This window comes from Oryx dammah, unplaced genomic scaffold (genome assembly GCF_014754425.2).
Source record: "Oryx dammah isolate SB20612 unplaced genomic scaffold, SCBI_Odam_1.1 HiC_scaffold_18, whole genome shotgun sequence".
NCBI lineage: Eukaryota > Metazoa > Chordata > Mammalia > Artiodactyla > Bovidae > Oryx > Oryx dammah.
The window spans coordinates 56,383,422-56,402,286 of NW_024070202.1; the positions used below are offsets into that span (position 1 = coordinate 56,383,422).

Here is an 18,865-nt window from a genome sequence, read left to right on the forward strand (position 1 = left end):
ATTCTGTCGTTTTTGAGATTGCATCCAAGTACTGCATTTCGGACTCTTTTATTGACCATGATGGCTACTCCATTTCTTCTAAGGGATTCCTGCCCGCAGTAGTAGATATAACGGTCATCTGAGTTAAATTCACCCATTCCAGTCCATTTTAGTTCACTGATTCCTAGAATGTTGACGTTCACTCTTGCCATTTCCTGTTGGACCACTTCCAATTTGCCTTGATTCATGGAGGCTATGGTTTTTCCTGTGGTCATGTATGGATGTGAGAGTTGGACTGTGAAGAAAGCTGAGCGCCAAAGAATTGATACTTTTGAACTGTGGTGTTGGAGAAGACTCTTGAGAGTCCCTTGGACTGCAAGGAGATCCAACCAGTCCATTCTGAAGGAGATCAGCCCTGGGATTTCTTTGGAGGGAATGATGCTGAAGCTGAAGCTCCAGTACTTTGGCCCCCTCATGCGAAGAGCTGACTCATTGGAAAAGACTCTGATGCTGGGAGGGATTAGGGGCAGGAGGAGAAGGGGATGAGAGAGGATGAGATGGCTGGATGGCATCACTGACTCGATGGACGTGAGTCTGAGTGAACTCTGGGAGTTGGTGATGGACAAGGAGGCCTGGCATGCTGCGATTCATGGGGTGGCAAAGAGTCGGACATGACTGAGCGACTGAACTGAATTGAACTGTGACCTGATTTGCAGGGTCTAACTCGTAGCTCCAGCTGTGGGACTTGGTCAAGTTACTTGTTATCTCTGTTACCACTCATTTTCTGATCTCGAACCTGAAGATAACACCTACATTTTAGAGAATACTTATGACAATGTATACATATAAATTCATAACCATGAGAATAACTTACACAAAATATGAACAGTACATGAACACATTTAAACCACGCTTTATTTATATATATATATATGAATAAAATGCCTAGCATATTCATGGCACACAGTAAGTGCTACTTTTACTATCTTATCATTCACGTGTACCTTCTGCTAGAGTATTTCCCCTAACTGGGAATCATTACCTAATGAGGCAGTAATGACCAATTTCGAACAGATTACTAGAAAAATGTCTTTTCTCATACTAAGCTGGACAGCTGATACTGCCTGGAACTTCTAGCCAACAGTCATAAGAGTTCTACTTTCTAGTTACAAAGAATTCATGAAAACACTAAAATTATAACCAAGCAGGACACTATGGGGCACTGCCAGGACACAACCCTTCCAAGCCCTCTGCCTGCCTCTTGCCTGTAGAAAAGTTGCAGTCTTCCAGGCCTCCCCTGAGTCACAAAAGTCCATCTCAAGAACTAATGACTGATAAGACAGGAACATGCAGTGACAAAAACAGCAGTTGGGTCAGGAGAACTTGTATGGATTTGAATAGTAAATCAGCCATATGGCAGTCATGGAATCTTTAGGTCCTTCTTGAACTACCTGATGACCATGGGCACGTGGGCTCCAGATCTACTGGAACCTGAGGATTGATAATGTTAACCCTTGTGACACTGCCCTGTTACCTCAACATCAATCAATCAGAGAATTGTACATACGCTGATCAAACCTAGAGAACAGATTTATGGACACGGGGTGGTGGGAGGGAGGAGGAAGGAGAGGGTGAAATGTATGGAGAGAGTCACATGGAAACTCATATTACCATACGTGAAATAGAGAGCCAGGGGGAATTTGCAGTATGACTCAGGGAACTCAAACAGGGGCTCTGTGACTATCTAGAGGGGTGGGCTGGGGAAGGAGATAGGAGGGGGGTTCAAGAGGGAGGGGACATACATAGACCTATGACTGATGTTTGGCAGAAACAAACAAAATTCTGTAAAGCAATTATCCTTCAATTAAAAACTAAATAAATTAAAAAATTGCTTCCCTGAAACCCATTAGGGAGTTGTGGTCTTCTGAGCATGAGCCACCTGTTTTCCTTGTGTGGCCCTTGCAATAAACCTTTCTGTGTTAAACTGATGTTTTGGTTTGCCTGGTCTCACTGTGTGTTGGGCATATGAACTTGGGTTTGACAACAAAATGACTGAAATAAGTTTTTGTTGCTATTTTTAAATTCTTTTCCGTCTCTACCAAACATGATCTCAATTATTTTTTTATGCCACAGAAATAACTGTATTCTTTTATAGTAAACAATTTATGGGAAATAAGTTGATTAAGGATATTCATTACTGCTAGTCTTGCTAGAGAACACACCTGGTATTATTTTATAAATGAAGGATCATTCATTAAAAGAGTGAAGAGACTTGTTTTAATGTACTGTTGATACCGGAATTTGAATTTAGAATTTTATAATGGGTATTTCTTGCTCAATGTTATTGCTCCAAATGTTGTGGGCTGAGACACTACATTTATTAGTACTATATCTAAGTGAATAAAACTAGGGTTTGAAAGTAAAATCTTGAGCCCTTTCTTAGAAAGAAGAGTGAACAGATTTTTGAAAAACATTTTGGTGATATAGAGAATTTTATTCCTTATTTCTACAAGTTAAACAGCCAGAATATAACTTCAAGAAAAGTGGAGTGTTATGATATATAAATTTAAATTAACATTAACATTAAAAAAATACAAGCAGGATGCTATGTTTCACCTAAAGTTGAATATTTAGGAAGTTGACTTTACTAAATGTATAGAATAATTATAGAGAGAAGCATAGAAATTATGAATCCAAAGTAAAGAATAGTAGTTACTCAGGGAGATACTAATGAGGAAGGGAACAAAGGGAGACTCAAGGGACATAATAACATTCTTTTTCTTATGCTGGCAAGTATATTTTTCATACCCTATATAACAAACCTTACAGTGGTATATACACTTTGCTACATATGACATTTATATTTAAAGGCGACTAAAAGGCAATATGATCTACACAAAATAAGGACTGTCATACAAAATGTGAACTCCTCCAACATGAGAAATGAGAAAATTCTATTTCTTTAATTACTTGTGACTATTCACAAGTAATTCACAGTGGATTCCAAGATTAAGATAGCTTTAGGTTGTGCTTCATAAAAATGTACTTACTTGTCAAGCTTTTTCTGTAATGTACACAGAAATTCAGTGCAGTTTACAATGTTGTCTGGCAACCCAATGTTGAAAGCATGTTCTCTGGCCATGTGGTTCAAAAGAACAGATCTAGGAAGAAATTTGAGCAATTTGCATTATTTAAAACTCATCTAGGAACAAATCAGGTCAGGAGTAGCATTCATAATGATAACAGTACTAATTAGAAGACAAGCAAAGGTTAAACATGGCAACACACATTTGGGCTATGAAAGAGTTAATACGTTATGAAGTTTAGTCGCTAAGTCACGTCTGACTCTTTGCTATTCCCATGGACTGCAGTCCCCCAGGCTCCTCAGTCCATGGGATTTTCCAGACAAGAATACCAGAGTGGGTTGCCATTTCCTTCTCCAGGGGATCTTCCCAGCTCAGGGATGGAACCCGCGTCTCCTGCATTGGCAGGTGTATTTCTTACCTCTGAGCCACCAGGGAAGCCTGTGTTATAGTATGCATGTGAACATATCAGTTCTTTAAAGAGAGTCCAAATTTGTTCCACAATCTGCCACTGAGTAGGATTACACTCTACTGGTGAATTGAGTATCTGTCCTTTATTAAATAAATGTGCTTTGCCTACTCTTCCAATTAATAAGGAAGAGACGACTGCTCAAGAGAAATATATAAACAAATATAACCCAGGATCACAGACATTTAGTTAGCTTATCATTGGATCAAAACTGGAATCCAGAGTTCACATATCTAATTTCATGTAAGGGTTATGATAACTTGCATACACAATGACCATCTTTTTGATCAGTTCATGTATAGAAGGAAAACGGTAATTTATGTAATATAATGTAACTTTTACATTATGTGTAAAATATATACATTGGGTGTTTGCCACAAATTTAGTTCATAAAACAAAGGGGACAGTTTTGGGGGACTTATTAGTACATATACCAATGACAGACTATGTACAGTGACATTACACAGTTTATTTTTTCTAACTTGTTTAGACCCGTAGCTGGCCCCAAATTGCTTTTTTTTTCTCTTCAGAAAGTGAAATATAGCAACCACCTTCATGAAAATGTTTGACTTTTTTCTTTACTATATAATAGACACATTTATGAATCTCATAGTTCATATGTCCATTTGTCTAGCCACTTAAGTATTATAGACAAATTTGAATAAAACTAGTATGTGCTGGACTACTCCACAGTACCTTTTGGGCCTGTAAGGGGATCCCCCAGGGACAGCTCAGACAGAGCTGGACTTTTCCAGGGGTTCTAGGCATGAGGCCTAGGCTGTGGAAGGTCCAGGCAGAAACAGAGGTGGGGTCCTCTTGCAGGGATTGGGATGGGTGAGCGGCAGGCTATATGAGACAGACGGTTGAAGAGCTTCCCCTAACCTCAAGGCTGTACTGGGGCAGAGTTCAGTGCCTCTAGATCCAGACCCTATATTGTACCTGGAAGGATTCAGCAATCATTAACAGCTGGTTCAAGGCCTATGAATGGATTAGGAGGATTAAGGATTACTTCACCCTAGTGTGGCATTAGGATCTCTCACTTTTAAGAGTTAACCCGAATGTACTTATGGGTGATTACTGCTCTCAATTTCTCTGGGACCTAAAGGCTTGATATCTAGGGTCCATAAGTTAGGAGATGGGAGCTAAGCCAATGCATTTTTCCTTTCTCAAATATTTCTCCCTTGTTTCATTGTAGGAAAAAAGGTTTCCCTACATAGTTAAACAATGCACTTTGCCTGAAGCAGTACCAATTGGGATAAATGAAAGGTTGGCCACAAAACTTAAAAGGAAAATCTGGGGAATGAGATGATCATAGGGGATTTTCAACAAAGTTCAAGCACACTTCTAAGGATCTAGAAACACACATGTGCAGGGCTGTGTGCATCCCAAAGAAATCCCTGAGAAGACCCTAATCTCTCACCTGTGGCTGACTCTGAGACTCTACACAAGCAGGAAGTGAAGGTTAAGGCAGAGCTATAAACTGATAGAGCATTGAAGATAGGTCCCAAGTCAAACACAGAACTCCTTGGCAAAGGAAAGAAGATATGTTTTCTCAAGGCTCGCTGTCATATCATTATTGAACACTGAGCTGAGTAGATATATTCAGCAGTCATACTTGACGAAGAATACATGCTTTAGAGAATTAGTTCAGGAAACTCACTAAATACACAAATAGCAACAACAAAAACTCTGGTTGGGTAGGGGACAAATTTAATTTCTGTAGTTATCACATTATTTAAAATGTTGAGTTTTCAACAAACAAATTACAAGACATGCAAAGAAAAGAAACTATAACCTACCATATGAAAAGAAAGTAGTCAATAGAAACTGTCACTATTTCTGAGTAAGCCCAAATGTTGTACATAACAGACAAAGATCATAAGATAAATTAGATTATAAAAATATGTGCAAAGAACCAAAGAAAACCTTGACTAAAAAAAAAAAAAAAAAGGTATAAGGATACCCTTACCAAAATGGGACTACTAATAAAAAGATAGAAATTCAACAAAACATATAAATTCTGGAGATGAAATTGTATAGTAACTGAAATGAAAAATTCACTAGAAGGGCCCAAAAGAAAATTTGAACTGGAGAATAAAGTATCAATGAACTTGAAGATCAATTGAGATTTTTCAGTCTGCAGAACAGAAGAAGAAACAATGCCAAAAATTAAATTGAGCCTCAGAGATTACTACATCTACCAGTCTATGTATAACAGGATTCCCCAAAAGCAAAAAGGATAGGGGCAGAAATAATATTTGAAGAAGTAACAGCTAAAAACTCCTCAAATTTGATTGAAAACATTAACTGAAACATTGAAGAAGCCCAACAAACTTCATGTAGAATAAATTAGAGAGACCCATACCAAGAGAAAAAATGAAGATGAAATCAAGACATTCCCAGATAATAAAACTCGAGCAAATTCATTGTTAAAGGACTTGTCCCATAAGAAACTAAAACAAATCCTTTAGGATAAAATAAAATAATGCTAGATAGTAATTCAAATATACATTTTAAAAAGTACTAGTAAAGGTAGTCACATAGTCAAATATAAAAGGCAGTGTAAATGAATTTCTGTTTATAAATCTTGTCTTCCCATATCTGATGTAAAAATAACTGCATGAAACAAAAATTTTAAAGACATGTTAATGAGCTTATTATGTATAAAGATGTAATTTATGTGACAATAATAGCACAAAGGAGTAGGGGAGGAGCAAGCCATTTTGGAGCAAATTTTTTGTGTATTGTTGAAATTACACTGGTATTAATCTGAGTTCAACTGTTTTAAGTTAAAATGTCAATTGTAATCCTTAGTAAATTATAGTGGATAGTGAGTAGACCACTAGAAAATAACTCAAAAAATAAGGTAAAAGAACAAGGGAATTGAAATGGTGCCCTAGAAAATGTCTACTCACCAAAACAGAAGGCAGTAATGGAGGAAAGAAATTTTTAAAAACTTAATAAATAAAGTAAACAGCAAAATGGTATAAGTAAATCCCATCTCATCAGTAATGACACTATAATAAACATAAACACAGGATAGCAAGAATGTCCTCATTTTTCTATCCTTGACCACTATCCACACCATATGTTTTTCTATTCTTTTTATGCTCAGGCTGGAAGAACACAAATATAATCCCCAAACATTGCTAATATCATGCATAGCTGGAATCAGGTTATATTGTTGATCTTTCATTATAAACAGACCTTTTCATAAACAAGAGCTGCAGAAGGAAAGGGGACATTTTATAAAAATAAGACATTGCTTATCTTTATCATTGGTTAAAGCTGTGGCAAGAGGTGCAGTGATAAAGAATCTGCCTACCAATGGAGAAGACACAGGAGACGCAGGTTCGATCCCTGGGTTGGGAAGACCCCCTGGAGTAGGAAATGGCAACCCACTCTCGTATTCTTGCCTGGTAAATTCCATGGACAGAGGAGCCTGGCAGGCTGCAGTCCATGGGGTTGCAAAGAGTCGGAGAAGAGTGAGCACCCACGCATGCACGTGCACTCGGTTGTACGGTGCAAGATAAAGCAACCTTCTGTCTCTGCAACAGGCTGACTGCCTTTCTCTATCAAACTTTCACTCATTATATCCTGATACCCATGTATTCCTGAGTTTAATATAAATCATAAGGATACATATTTCAAATCAGGTAAGTATGTATATTTACCACAAAAACTTAAGCTATAGAAAACAAAAATATTTGTACATTTTTAATACTAGAGATTCCTAATAATAGTCACACGCCTCCTCACTGGGTTAATCATAGTCTTAATGTTAAATCAGAAATAGCATGTTAAAAGGAAGTAGCAGTGCTTGGTAAACTTTTTGACTGGGAGCTGGTCCTCACTGCCATCCCCATAAATCTCTTTAAAATAGTGTTAAAAGCATAATGACTGGCCTTGGCATAGGTTTTCCTCAATGCTAACTGATCTATATGAGTATCAAATCTTCATAACTGGTGTTTTCAACATTGATGCTTCATCCAAACCCTTTTATAAATTCAAACAAATAGTTACCCTCTCCTTTTCAATGTTTTTCAGACAACAATGTCAGTTACTGTGCTTAGTTGTTTTTTTTTTTAAACTAAAGACTGCTTTCCTTCAAGTGGGCAGCAGAATGATTGTCTACTCTACATTGTCATTAAAACTATTCCCATTTCCTAGAGGTTATAACTTCATGACTTGTATTTAAGTTAATGTACACTTGTAAATAGTACTGTTATATAAAAAGAAATTTGTCTGGTCTTTGTCTTTGGTTCCAGGCACTGAACTTCAAAAACCCTTGGAATTTCTCTAAGATTATTTTTGTTATGCCAATAAAGTAACTTGTGGAAGGCTTCTAGAATGTTTCAGAATGGGGGTTGATTGCCAGAAAGACTAAGTAACTAAGTGATCAAAGTTTAGGGACCCAGAGCCACCCTGACCTCCAGAGAGGAGAGAGGGTCTGGAGACTAAGTTCCATAATTAAATTAAGTATGCTCACATAATGAAGCATGTAAAAATTCTGGATACCAAAACTCAGTGAAGATTCTTGGTTGGTGAATACACTGACATGCCAGGAGGTGACAGATTTTGATTCTTTGAGAAGGCACAGAAGTTCTGTGTTTAGGGCCCATCCAGATCCAGCTCTATGTGTCTCTTAATCTGACTGTTTCTGATCTGTATCTTTTATGGCTAACACTTTTCTGAGTTTTGTGAGTCATTCTAGTGAATTAATGAACCTAAGCAAATTATTGCTGGAAATCCCTGAATTTGTAGCCAGTTGGTCAAAAGTGCAGCTGTCCAAGGGAATTTCTGAACTTGTGTGGTATCTAAAGAGGGGGCAGTCTTGTAGGGGATGATGCCCTTAAACCCACAGTGAAGTGAAGTGAAGTGAAAGTAGCTCAGTTGTTTCCAACTCTTTGTGACCCCGTGGATTGTATAGTCCATGGAATTCTCCAGGCCAGAATACTGGAGTGGGTAGCCTTTTCCTTTTCCAGGGGATCTTCCCAACCCAGGGAATGAACCCAGGTCTCCTGCATTGCAGGCGGATTCTTTACCAGGTGAGCCACAAGGGAAGCCCAAGAATACTGGAGTGGGTAGCCTATCCCTACTCCAGTGGAGTCTGATGCTAACTCTATGTGGTTAGTTTTAGAACTGAATCAGAGTATATCAGTTGGTTTTAGGCCAGTTGGGGTTGGTGACAGAATTGCCAATTCCCCACGTATTTTCCCCCTTAGATTTTTATCATTTTTAGTGTTTAAAAATAAAACACCAAAAGCTGCTGAAGGTTTAGAGTTTACAAGTTAATACAGAAGGGCACATCTGTTGCACATGGTCTTGGCCTGTCAACGGATTTTAAAAAGCCCTACAACATTAAACACAAATCTATTTCTGGCTTTAAAAAAAATTTATTCCCCTACTTTGCTTAGAGCAACTACATTCCATCTTTGATGTTTGTTATATTAAAAAAAAATCACTGTGGATATATGAAATGGGACTGAGCCAATGCACGTAACTTAATCTTTATAAGATTAAAACACCCACTGTCAGCATTTTGATAAGTTTTCAGATGAAAAACAGTAACATTTAAATACATACACAACAGCTACCTGTTTCCGAGGAACTCCTCATTGCAAAACATACAAATGCCATGAAAGCTGTTATCATTTCGTTCTTGCTGCTGCTGCTCCAGAATTTCTTTCTGTAAAGGAAAAACAGATACGTTATGTTATCTGTAATAAATGCATAGCTAGATAGTGAAAAATGTCATGGTCTGGTTGGGAGCAAACTGGAGAGAGGCACAAAGGAAGTAAATGAACACTGATGATATTTCAAATGTCTGCATTCCTGTTCTTGTACCTAAACTCCAAGTCCACACAGTTAAATGCTGGCAGGGAACAAAGTCAACAGGGTCTTACCATCCTTTCCCAACTTTGTCCTTTCTCCTATCTTTATCAGTCATCTCCCAATCTCACTCTCTTCCAAAAGCAAAAATGTGCTCCTTTCTGAAATTCGCAGTTTAGTTTGTAAGCAAGTTCTGATCAATGTTTTTTAGTTGATCTGTCTTTCATGTTACTTCTCTCCACCAATCCCAATGCTATCACCCTGAATCCAGTCTTTACTCAGTCATTATGAGATTACTATGAGTAAGTCTCCTAGAGGGTCTGCCTGATTTTAATCTTTTTTTCTACCATATTCATCCTCTCTTTGGCAGGTAGAAAAACCTCTTAGAATTATTTTCATGTACAATTATCTTGTTACTCTCCAATTCATACAATTTAAAATATGCACCAGTAACATCCTATTCTAGTCAAGGTGGTTCTATACATTGCTTTTCCTTGAGGTGATTTTTATTTCTCTTTGCTGTTTCATTATTATAAATATTAACTTCTTTAAGATCCAAGCTGATTCCCATTTCTGCCATGTAGTCAGTTCTGAACTACAGTACAATAGTTAAAGAGTTCAGACTCTGAAACATTAAATAGAACTAGATTTGAAGCCTGGTGTGCTGCACCCCATGGGGTTGCAAGGAGTCGGACACCACTTAGTGACTGAACAACAACTACAACTCACTTGTACTTGATATTTTATTTAACCTCTATAATACTTAGTTTTTTCAATTTTAAGATGAAAATATTACCTCATAGCCTTGTTTACAGGATAAGATCAGATTTGTGTAAAGAATTCAGATTGCACATGTGTAAGGTCAGGCCACTCAAGATGGCTGTTCTCCTGCTCTCTGTACATCCCCTGCCTAACCAGTCCCTGCTTCACCTCTATCTTATGTACAAGACTGACCATAAAAAAGGCTGAGTGCTGAAGAATTGATGCTTTTGAACTGTGGTGTTGGAGAAGACTCTTGAGAGTCTCTTAGACTAAAAGGAGATCAAACAAGTCAATCCTAAAGGAAATCAACACTGAATATTCATTGGAAGGACTGATGCTGAAGCTGAAGCGCCAACACTTTGGCCACCTGATGGGAAGAGCCCACTCACTGGAAAAGACTCTGATGCTGGGAAAGATTGAAGGCAGGAGAAGTGGGTGACAGAGGATGAGATGGTTGGATGGTATCACCAACTCAATGCACATGAGTTTGAGCAAGCTCTGGGAGGTGGTGAAGGACAGGGAAGCCTAGTGTGCTGCAGGCCATGGGGTCACAAAGTGTGTGATACGACTGAGTGACTGAATTATAACAACACATGACACACTCCTACACACAAGCCTCAGGCCCCAGCTAGTGACTGTTCTTATCAAAGGGGCAGTGAGGGGCATGCCCCTTTACTGGTCTCCTGGTAACTAAGGAGCTCATCTGACCTCACTTCCCCTATAATTGGTAACTTGCTTTACCATCATCTCTTTTGCTTGCTTTATTTTCTGAATGGATATGAAAACTCTTTAAAATTAAAAGGGAGTGTTTTATGCTGTTCTTATTTTACATCTGCATACTACTCTCCAGCTACTCTTCTAACATGAAGCTCAAAATAGGAACTTCATAAAGTCTATTACTGATTCTATAAATATTTATAGGACAGCCTAAAAAAGAGCAGTATCTAGAAGCTTAATAAATTTCATTGGTACTTCTGGAAATGTATCACCAAACATTTAGAAATATTAATCCACTGAAGAAAAAAAATTAAGAAGCTGCCACAATAAAAATCAATTCAATCAACTTCTGCTTTCAGTCATGATGAAAATAGTGGATACCGGACTTCCCTTTCCCCTGTAAACTACTATAAAACAAGTTGCTTCATATATTGTATTTGTTTTCAGAAAATGGATAATAGCACCGTGATGGATGAGTAAAAATAAAGAATACATTGCCAGTTTTCTGTTGGGTAGTATTTTCCAAATTGCAACACAGCGAAGTTAAACCCAAATGAAGGGTATATATCTACCTTAGTTGGTGGAGAAAAAAAAAAAAAAAAAGACAGGCATTCAGCATACTTTAAAAGCAAGAGAAATTTGTGGGACAGGTACTAGAGAGAAGAAAGCTTCAGAGGAAGAGCTCAAGAAACCTGGACTGGGATTCTTTGTATCTTTGTCCAAATACTGAGCTCTATACATACAGAGGTAATCCCTGGTGGCTCAGTGGTAAAGGATCCGCTGCAATGCAGGAGACATGGGTCTGATCCTGGGGTTGGGAAGATCCCCTGGAGAAGGAAACAGTAACCCACTCCAGTATCCTGCCTGGGAAATTCATGAACAGAGAAGCCTGGTGGGCTACAGTCCACGGGATCGAAAGGGTTGGACACAACTGAGTGACTAAACCACCACCACAACCACTGTATAGGACAAGACCCTCTGAGGCCTGACAGGGGAGTTTCTAGGGGCTGTGAAGCTTAATGGGGATTCTAGAAGTCACAGCACTGGACTCAGTACGTTGGAACTCTGACATACAGAATGGAGAGACCTTACTCAACACTGTAGGCACACAGCAAATATAAAAGAATATTTTTTACTTCATGAAGCTTAGGGCTTTCTGTTGGTGGCAGGTGGATAGATAAGGGTAAAGGAAACAAAGGGAGTAAAGTTGATGTATCAGAAAATTTTAATTCTTGCTTTTTAAGTGAATCTTACATAAAAACTGAAAGTGACAGTAAAAGTCAAATTAAAGGAAAAGCAAACTTTGATAACGTATCAGTTCAGTTCAGTTCAGTCGCTCAGTTGTTTCGACTCTGCAACCCCATGAATCGCAGCATGCCAGGCCTCCCTGTTCGTCACCAACTCCCGGAGTTCACTCAGACTCACATCAAACACACCTCAGAGCCCTATATTTACAACTATTTTAGCAGCAACAACAAAAAACCAACAGATAATGCTCTTGAAAAAGATCACTTTAAATACTGTGCAGTAAGGCTGAGCAATACTTTCTTGGCCTGCTCCTGTTTTTGGACTATGAGACCAGTTAACACTTATTAAAACCATCTTTCTGGCTCATATTTCTCAGGCTGGTGATAATATAACCCAAAGTTGGCTAAAGAAATATTTTACTGAATATTTCCCTGGTTTTGACTCAGCACAAACTTAACACATTTCTGATTTTAAACCATAGTGATACTAAGCCCTCTACAGTTTACTTTGGCCAAATTTAAGTTTTATCAGTTGACCCTAATTAGTACAACCTAAGGGTAGACATCTGAAGCTGTGTGTAAATTCTTCTTAGGAGAGCCTAATTTGCATTTTGGTGAATTAGAAGGAGCATGGAACAGACAGGGCAGTAAAGCAAGAAGCCACTTTTTAATGGCAAGTAGCTAAAACTGCTCTGTTCTATTTGCATCCTTGAGCTTCCAACCATCTCTACTAATAGAACATGAGCTCCTTTATGCACAGCTTATTACAGTAGAGTCTTAAAAACACAATATAATTAAGTTTATACCCTTGGTGCAACAACAAACACACTACAAATCTGAATGCTCTCTTGAAAATCAAAATAAAATTCTCAAAGGAGAGGAGTTTATAAAACACTTGATTATCCCTTACTCATAAAAGACTGACACTTTTTATGCCAATTCTTATTAGCATTTCATATAGGCTATAAAGAGGTGGCAAGAATACACAGAAAAACTGTACAAAAAAGATCCTCACCACCCAGATAATTATGATGGTGTGATCACTCATCTAGAGCCAGACATCCTGGAATGTGAAGTCAAGTGAGCCTTAGGAAGCATCACTATGAACAAACCTAATGGAGGTAATGGAATTCCAGTTGAGCTACTTCAAATCCTAAAAGATGATGCTGTGAAAGTGCTGCACTAAATATGTCAGCAAATTTGGAAAACTCACCAGTGGCCACAAGACCGGAAAAGGTCAGTTTTCATTCCAATCCCGAAGAAAGGCAATGCCAAAGAATGCTCAAACTACCGCAAAATTGCACTCATCTCACACGCTAGTAAAGCAATGTTCAAAATTCTCCAAGCCAGGCTTCAGCAATACATGAACCATGAACTTCCAGATGTTCAAGCTGATTTTAGAAAAGGCAGAGGAACCAGAAATCAAATTGCCAACATCCACTGGATCATCAAAAAAGCAAGAGAGTTCCAGAAAAACATCTATTTCTGCTTTATTGACTATGCCAAAGCCTTTGACTGCATAGATCACAATAAACTGTGAAAATTCTGAAAGAGATGGGAATACCAGTCCACTGAACCTGCCTCCTGAGAAATCTGTATGCAGGTCAGGAAGCAACAGTGAGAACTGGACATGGAACAACAGACTGGTTCTAAATAGGAAAAGGAGTACATCAAGGCTGTATATTGTCACTGTGCTTATTTAACTTATATGCAGAGTACATCATGAGAAACGCTGGGCTGGAAGAAGCACAAGCTGGAATCAAGATTGTGGGGAGAAATATCAAAAACTTCAGATATGCAGATGAAACCACTCTTATGGCAGAAAGTGAAGAAGAACTAAAGAGCCTCTTGATGAAAGTGAAAGGGGATAGTGAAAGGCTGGCTTAAAGCTTAACATTCAGAAAACTAAGATCATGGCATCTGGTCCCATCACTTCATGGGAAATAGATGGGGAAACAGTGGAAACAGTGTCAGACTTTATTTTTGGGGGCTCCAAAATCACTGTAGATGGTGACTTCAGCCATGAAATAAAAGACGCTTACTCCTTGGAAGAAAAGTTATGACCAACCTAGACAGCATATTAAAAAGCAGAGATGTTCCTTTGCCAACAAAGGTCCGGATAGTCAAGGCTATGGTTTTTCTAGTGGTCATGTATAGGTGTGAGAGTTGGACTATAAAGAAAGCTGAGCACTGAAGAATTGATGCTTTTGAACTGTGGTGCTAGAGAAGACTCTTGAGAATCCCTTGGACTACAAGGAGATCCACCCAGTCCATCCTGAAGGAGATCAGTCCTGGGTTTTCATTGGAAGGACTGATGTTGTAGCTGAAACTCCAGTACTTGGGTCACCTGATGTGAAGAGCTGATTCATTTGAAAAGACTCTGATGCTGGGAAATCTTGAGGGCAGGAGGAGAAGGGGATGACAGAGAATGAGATGGTTGGATGGCATCACTGACTCAATGGACACAAGTTTGGGTAAACTGTGGGAGTTGGTGATGGACAGGAGGCCTGGTGTGCTGTGATTCATAGGGTCACAAAGAGTCGGACACGACTGAGCGGCTGAACTGAACTGAAGATATTTATGTAAACAAATATAACAGCGTACTGTATGTGTAAGTTATCCTAAAAATTGGAATTTATTGGTTATTAATTTAAAAATTCTAAAGTACTTTAAGAATTCCAAACTGATAATTTTTAGAAATAGAGTTACATAGAGAATTTTATATTGTTACGGGAAAGGAAATTGGAGGATGAGTTTTACTTTTTTTCAATTAATTGCTTTCACTTGATACAGCATATATATTTTAATAAGTATATATCTCAACACTTATCTTCAAATTTTTACCTATTTATTTATTTTAGGCCATGCTGGGTCTTTGCTGCTGCGAGGGCTTTCCTTTAGTTGTGCTGGTTGGGCGCTACTCTTTAGTTGCAGTGCGTGGGCTTCTCACTGTGGTGGCTTCTCTTGTTGAGGAGTATGGACTCTATGGCACGTGGGCTCAGTGGTTGCAGCACGTGGGCTCAGTGGTTGCTGCTCCGGGGCTCTAGAGCACAGGCTAACAGTTGTGGTACACAGGCTTTGTTGCACTGCAGCACGTGGGATCTTCCCAGACCAGGGATCGAAACGGTATCTCTTGCACTGGTAAGTGGATTCTCTACCACTGAGCCACCAGGATGTTCAGGTCAGTTCAGTCGCTCAGTTGTGTCTGACTCTTTGTGACTCTACGGACTGCAGCATGTCAGGCTTTCCTGTCCATCACCAATTCCTGGAGTTTGCTCAAACTCACTGTCCATCGCGTTGGTGACGCCATCCAACCATCTCATCCTGTCGTCCTCTTCTCCCACCTTCAATCTTTCCCAGCATCAGGGTCTTTTCCAGTGAGTCAGTTCTTCGTATCAGGTGGCCAAAGTACTGGAGTTTCAGATTCAACATCAGTCCTTCCAATGAATATTCAGGACTGATTTCCTTTAGGATGGACCAGTTTGATCTCCTTGCAGTACAAGGGACTCTCAAATCTGCTCCAACACCACAGTTCAAACGCATCAATTTTTTGGCACTCAGCTTTCTTTATAGTCCAACTCTCACATCCATACATGACTACCAGAAAAATCATATCTTTGACCAGATGGACCTTTGTTGGCAAAGTAATGTTTCTGCTTTACAATACGCTGTCTAGGTTGGTCATAGCTTTTCTTCCAAGGAATAAGCGTCTTTTAATTTCATGGCTGCAGTCACCATCTGCAGTCATTTTGGAGCCCCCCAAAATTAAAGTCTGCCACTGTTTCCACTGTTTCCCCATCTATTTGACATGAAGTGATGGGACCAGATGCCATGATCTTCGTTTTCTGAATGTTGAGCTTTAAGCTAACTTTTTCACTCTCCTCTTTCACTTTCATCAAGAGGCTCTTTAGTTCTTCTTCACTTTCTGCCATAAGGGTGGTGTCATCTGCATATCTGAGGTTATTGATATTTCTCCCAGCAATCTTGATTCCAGCTTGTGCCTCCTCCAGCCCAGCATTTCTCATGATGTACTCTGCATATAAATTAAATAAGCACGGTGACAAATAAGCAGCCTGACGTACTCCTTTTCCTATTTGGAACCAGTCTGTTGTTCCATGTCCAGTTCTAACTATTGCTTCCTGACCTGCATAGAGATTTCTCAGGAGGCAGGTTAGGTGGTCTGGTATTCCCATCTCTTTCAGAATTTGCCACAGTTTATTGTGATCCACACAGTCAAAGGCTTTGGCTTAGTCAATATAGCAGAAATAGATGTGTTTCCTGGAACTCTCTTGCTTTTTTGATGATCCAGTGGATGTTGGCAATTTGATTTCTGGTTCCTCTGCCTTTTCTAAAATCAGCTTGAGCATCTGGAAGTTCAGGATTCATGTACTATTGAAGCCTGGCTTGGAGAATTTTGAGCATTACTTTACTAGCATGTGAGATGAGTGCAATTGTGCAGTAGTTTGAGCATTCTTTGGCACTGCCCTTCTTTGGAACTGGAATGAAAACTGACCTTTTCCAGTTCTGTGGCCACTGCTGAGTTTTCCAAATTTGCTGGCATATTGAGTGCAGTAGTTGCATAGCATCATCTTTTAGGATTTGAAGTAGCTCAACTGGAATTCCATCACCTCCACTAGCTTTGTTCGTAGTGAGGCTTCCTAAGGCCCATTTGACTTCACATTCCAGCATGTTTGGCTCTAGGTGAGTGATCACACTGTCATGGTTATTTGGGTCTTGAAGATCTTTTTTGTATAGTTTTTCTGTGTGTTCTTGCTACCTCTTCTTAATATCTTCGGCTTCTGTTAGGTCCATAATATTTCTGTCCTTTATTTTGCCCATCTTTGAATGAAATGTTCCCTTGGTATCTCTAATTTTCTTGAAGAGATCTCTAGTCTTTCCCATTCTATTGTTTTCCTCTATTTCTTTGCATTGATCGCTGATCTTCACGATGATCACCAGGATGTTGGGGAAATTAAATAAATAAGTCTTGTTTAATCTTAAGAGACAAAGCACAGCAGGCCTCTGACCTTGCTTTTAAACTGCATGGACACTGCCCTGATATGAGTGTAAGCCTTGCAGCACCACAGATAAGATATGGGACAAATCTTGGGACCGTTGAGCCCCTGGAGTGGGTTTGGCCAACCAAGCCTGAGGCTTAACACTCAAGTTTTACAGGATAGAGCAAATAGCATTGTAATGAAACAAGAGCTGCAATTTGCTCACAGATTGATGATATTATCAGTTTGCATTCTGAGATTACAACCGGGAACCCCAAACTTGCTGAAGTCTCACCCACAGAGCGGATGCACTGTTTGGGACCCTTTCGCAACTGGGCTCCCGATGTGCTGTAGCACAGGGTTTCCTTGCTGCATCCCCTTAAGCCTGGATATTGGTCAACACCCAATTTGGTGATATATATCCTCTGTTGTTTCTATTCTCTATTTTCTTTTAATGTTAGTATAACATTAAAAAGTGACTTATTTTGTTAACAAATCCTTTGAACCTAAGATGAAAGTGAAAACTCTCAGCAAAACACAGGGAAGCCCTTTAATAAGTACATATCTCAAAAGCATAATTACATGTTTGTCACTAAGATGACTTTTTGAGAAAAACAGGAGATGCAAGTCAAGATATGGAAATGAACTAGAATGATAAATCCAACAATTAAGGAATCTAAGTATACTGAAATAGAATGTAATTGTTTTTGTTTTATTCTTTAAATATATTAAGAAATAAAATAATGGCAACATGCTTTCCCTCTTGTCCACTCTAATAAAGCGTACTCTATGAAGGGTCTGTCTGTACATTATAAAAGAAATGGGAAATTATTTCTTAAAATAGAAACACCAAACATACTGATATACTTTTAATCAAATTTTACTTATACATAAAATAAATCATGTGAAGATGAAAAATAAATTATTTTAATTCCATAACTATTATGTCTATAATAGCTTTCCTCATCTTGTAATCAATTCAGCAAATTAAGGAGACAGTTATCTATTTGTTGAAATTGGCTCTGCTGACAGTTATGTCAAGAACACCAAATAGTAAACCTGGAAGCTATTCAAGTCAGGTAACTCAGCCACTGTCTCTTTTATTTATTTTTTTAATTGTGAAAACTTTCACAATCAGGAAAGTTGAAAGACTAGTACAAGGCACATCTGTATACCAAATCAGTTCAGTTCAGTTCAGTCGCTCAGTCGTGTCTGACTCTTTGCGACCCCGTGAAGCGCAGCATGCCAGGCCCCTCTGTCCATCACGAATATCTATACTCAATAACTTCACATTTTGCCACGGCTTCTCTCTCTCTCCTCCCCTCCCACACACCATACACACACATATATTTAGCACTAAACACCTCTTGCTTTGCTGAACCACTGAAAGTAAGAAAGCTGCAGACTTCACAACACTTCACTCCTAAATACTTCAGCATTCTTCTACTGAAAATAAGGGCATTCTCCTATATACAACCACAGTTCCACTAATAATTCCAAAGTAGTGCTTAACACCTGGGTAATACTTCAATTCCTTCAACTGCCTCAAGTATGTCTTTTACTGTTCATCTCTCCCCCAGCTCCCACCAAGACCTTCCTAGGTTCACACATTTCCTTTGTTTGTTAGGTGCTCTGCCTCAAAATCCCCCTCCTCCCACCCAGTTTTTTTTTTTTTTTAATCCAATTCCCCCACCCTCTGAATCGTAAACCGCAAAATAACTAAATAGCCTGGTACTTCGACTCTGATGTCTGGAAAAGGGAAGTTTTTCCCAACTCAAT

At 38.9% G+C, this 18,865-nt stretch overlaps 1 protein-coding gene across 1 annotated transcript in view; it reads right to left on the reverse strand.

The window, feature by feature from the left end:
- ZNF277 (zinc finger protein 277) overlaps positions 1–18,865 on the reverse strand; it is a 133,934-nt gene that overhangs the window by 17,192 nt on the left and 97,877 nt on the right. Inside the window, exons 5-6 of the mRNA XM_040260164.1 lie at positions 9,129–9,220; positions 3,030–3,140 (exon numbers count right to left, since the gene is read on the reverse strand). Coding sequence (XP_040116098.1) covers positions 3,030–3,140; positions 9,129–9,220 — 203 coding nt within the window. The remainder of the gene's footprint in view (positions 1–3,029; positions 3,141–9,128; positions 9,221–18,865) is intronic.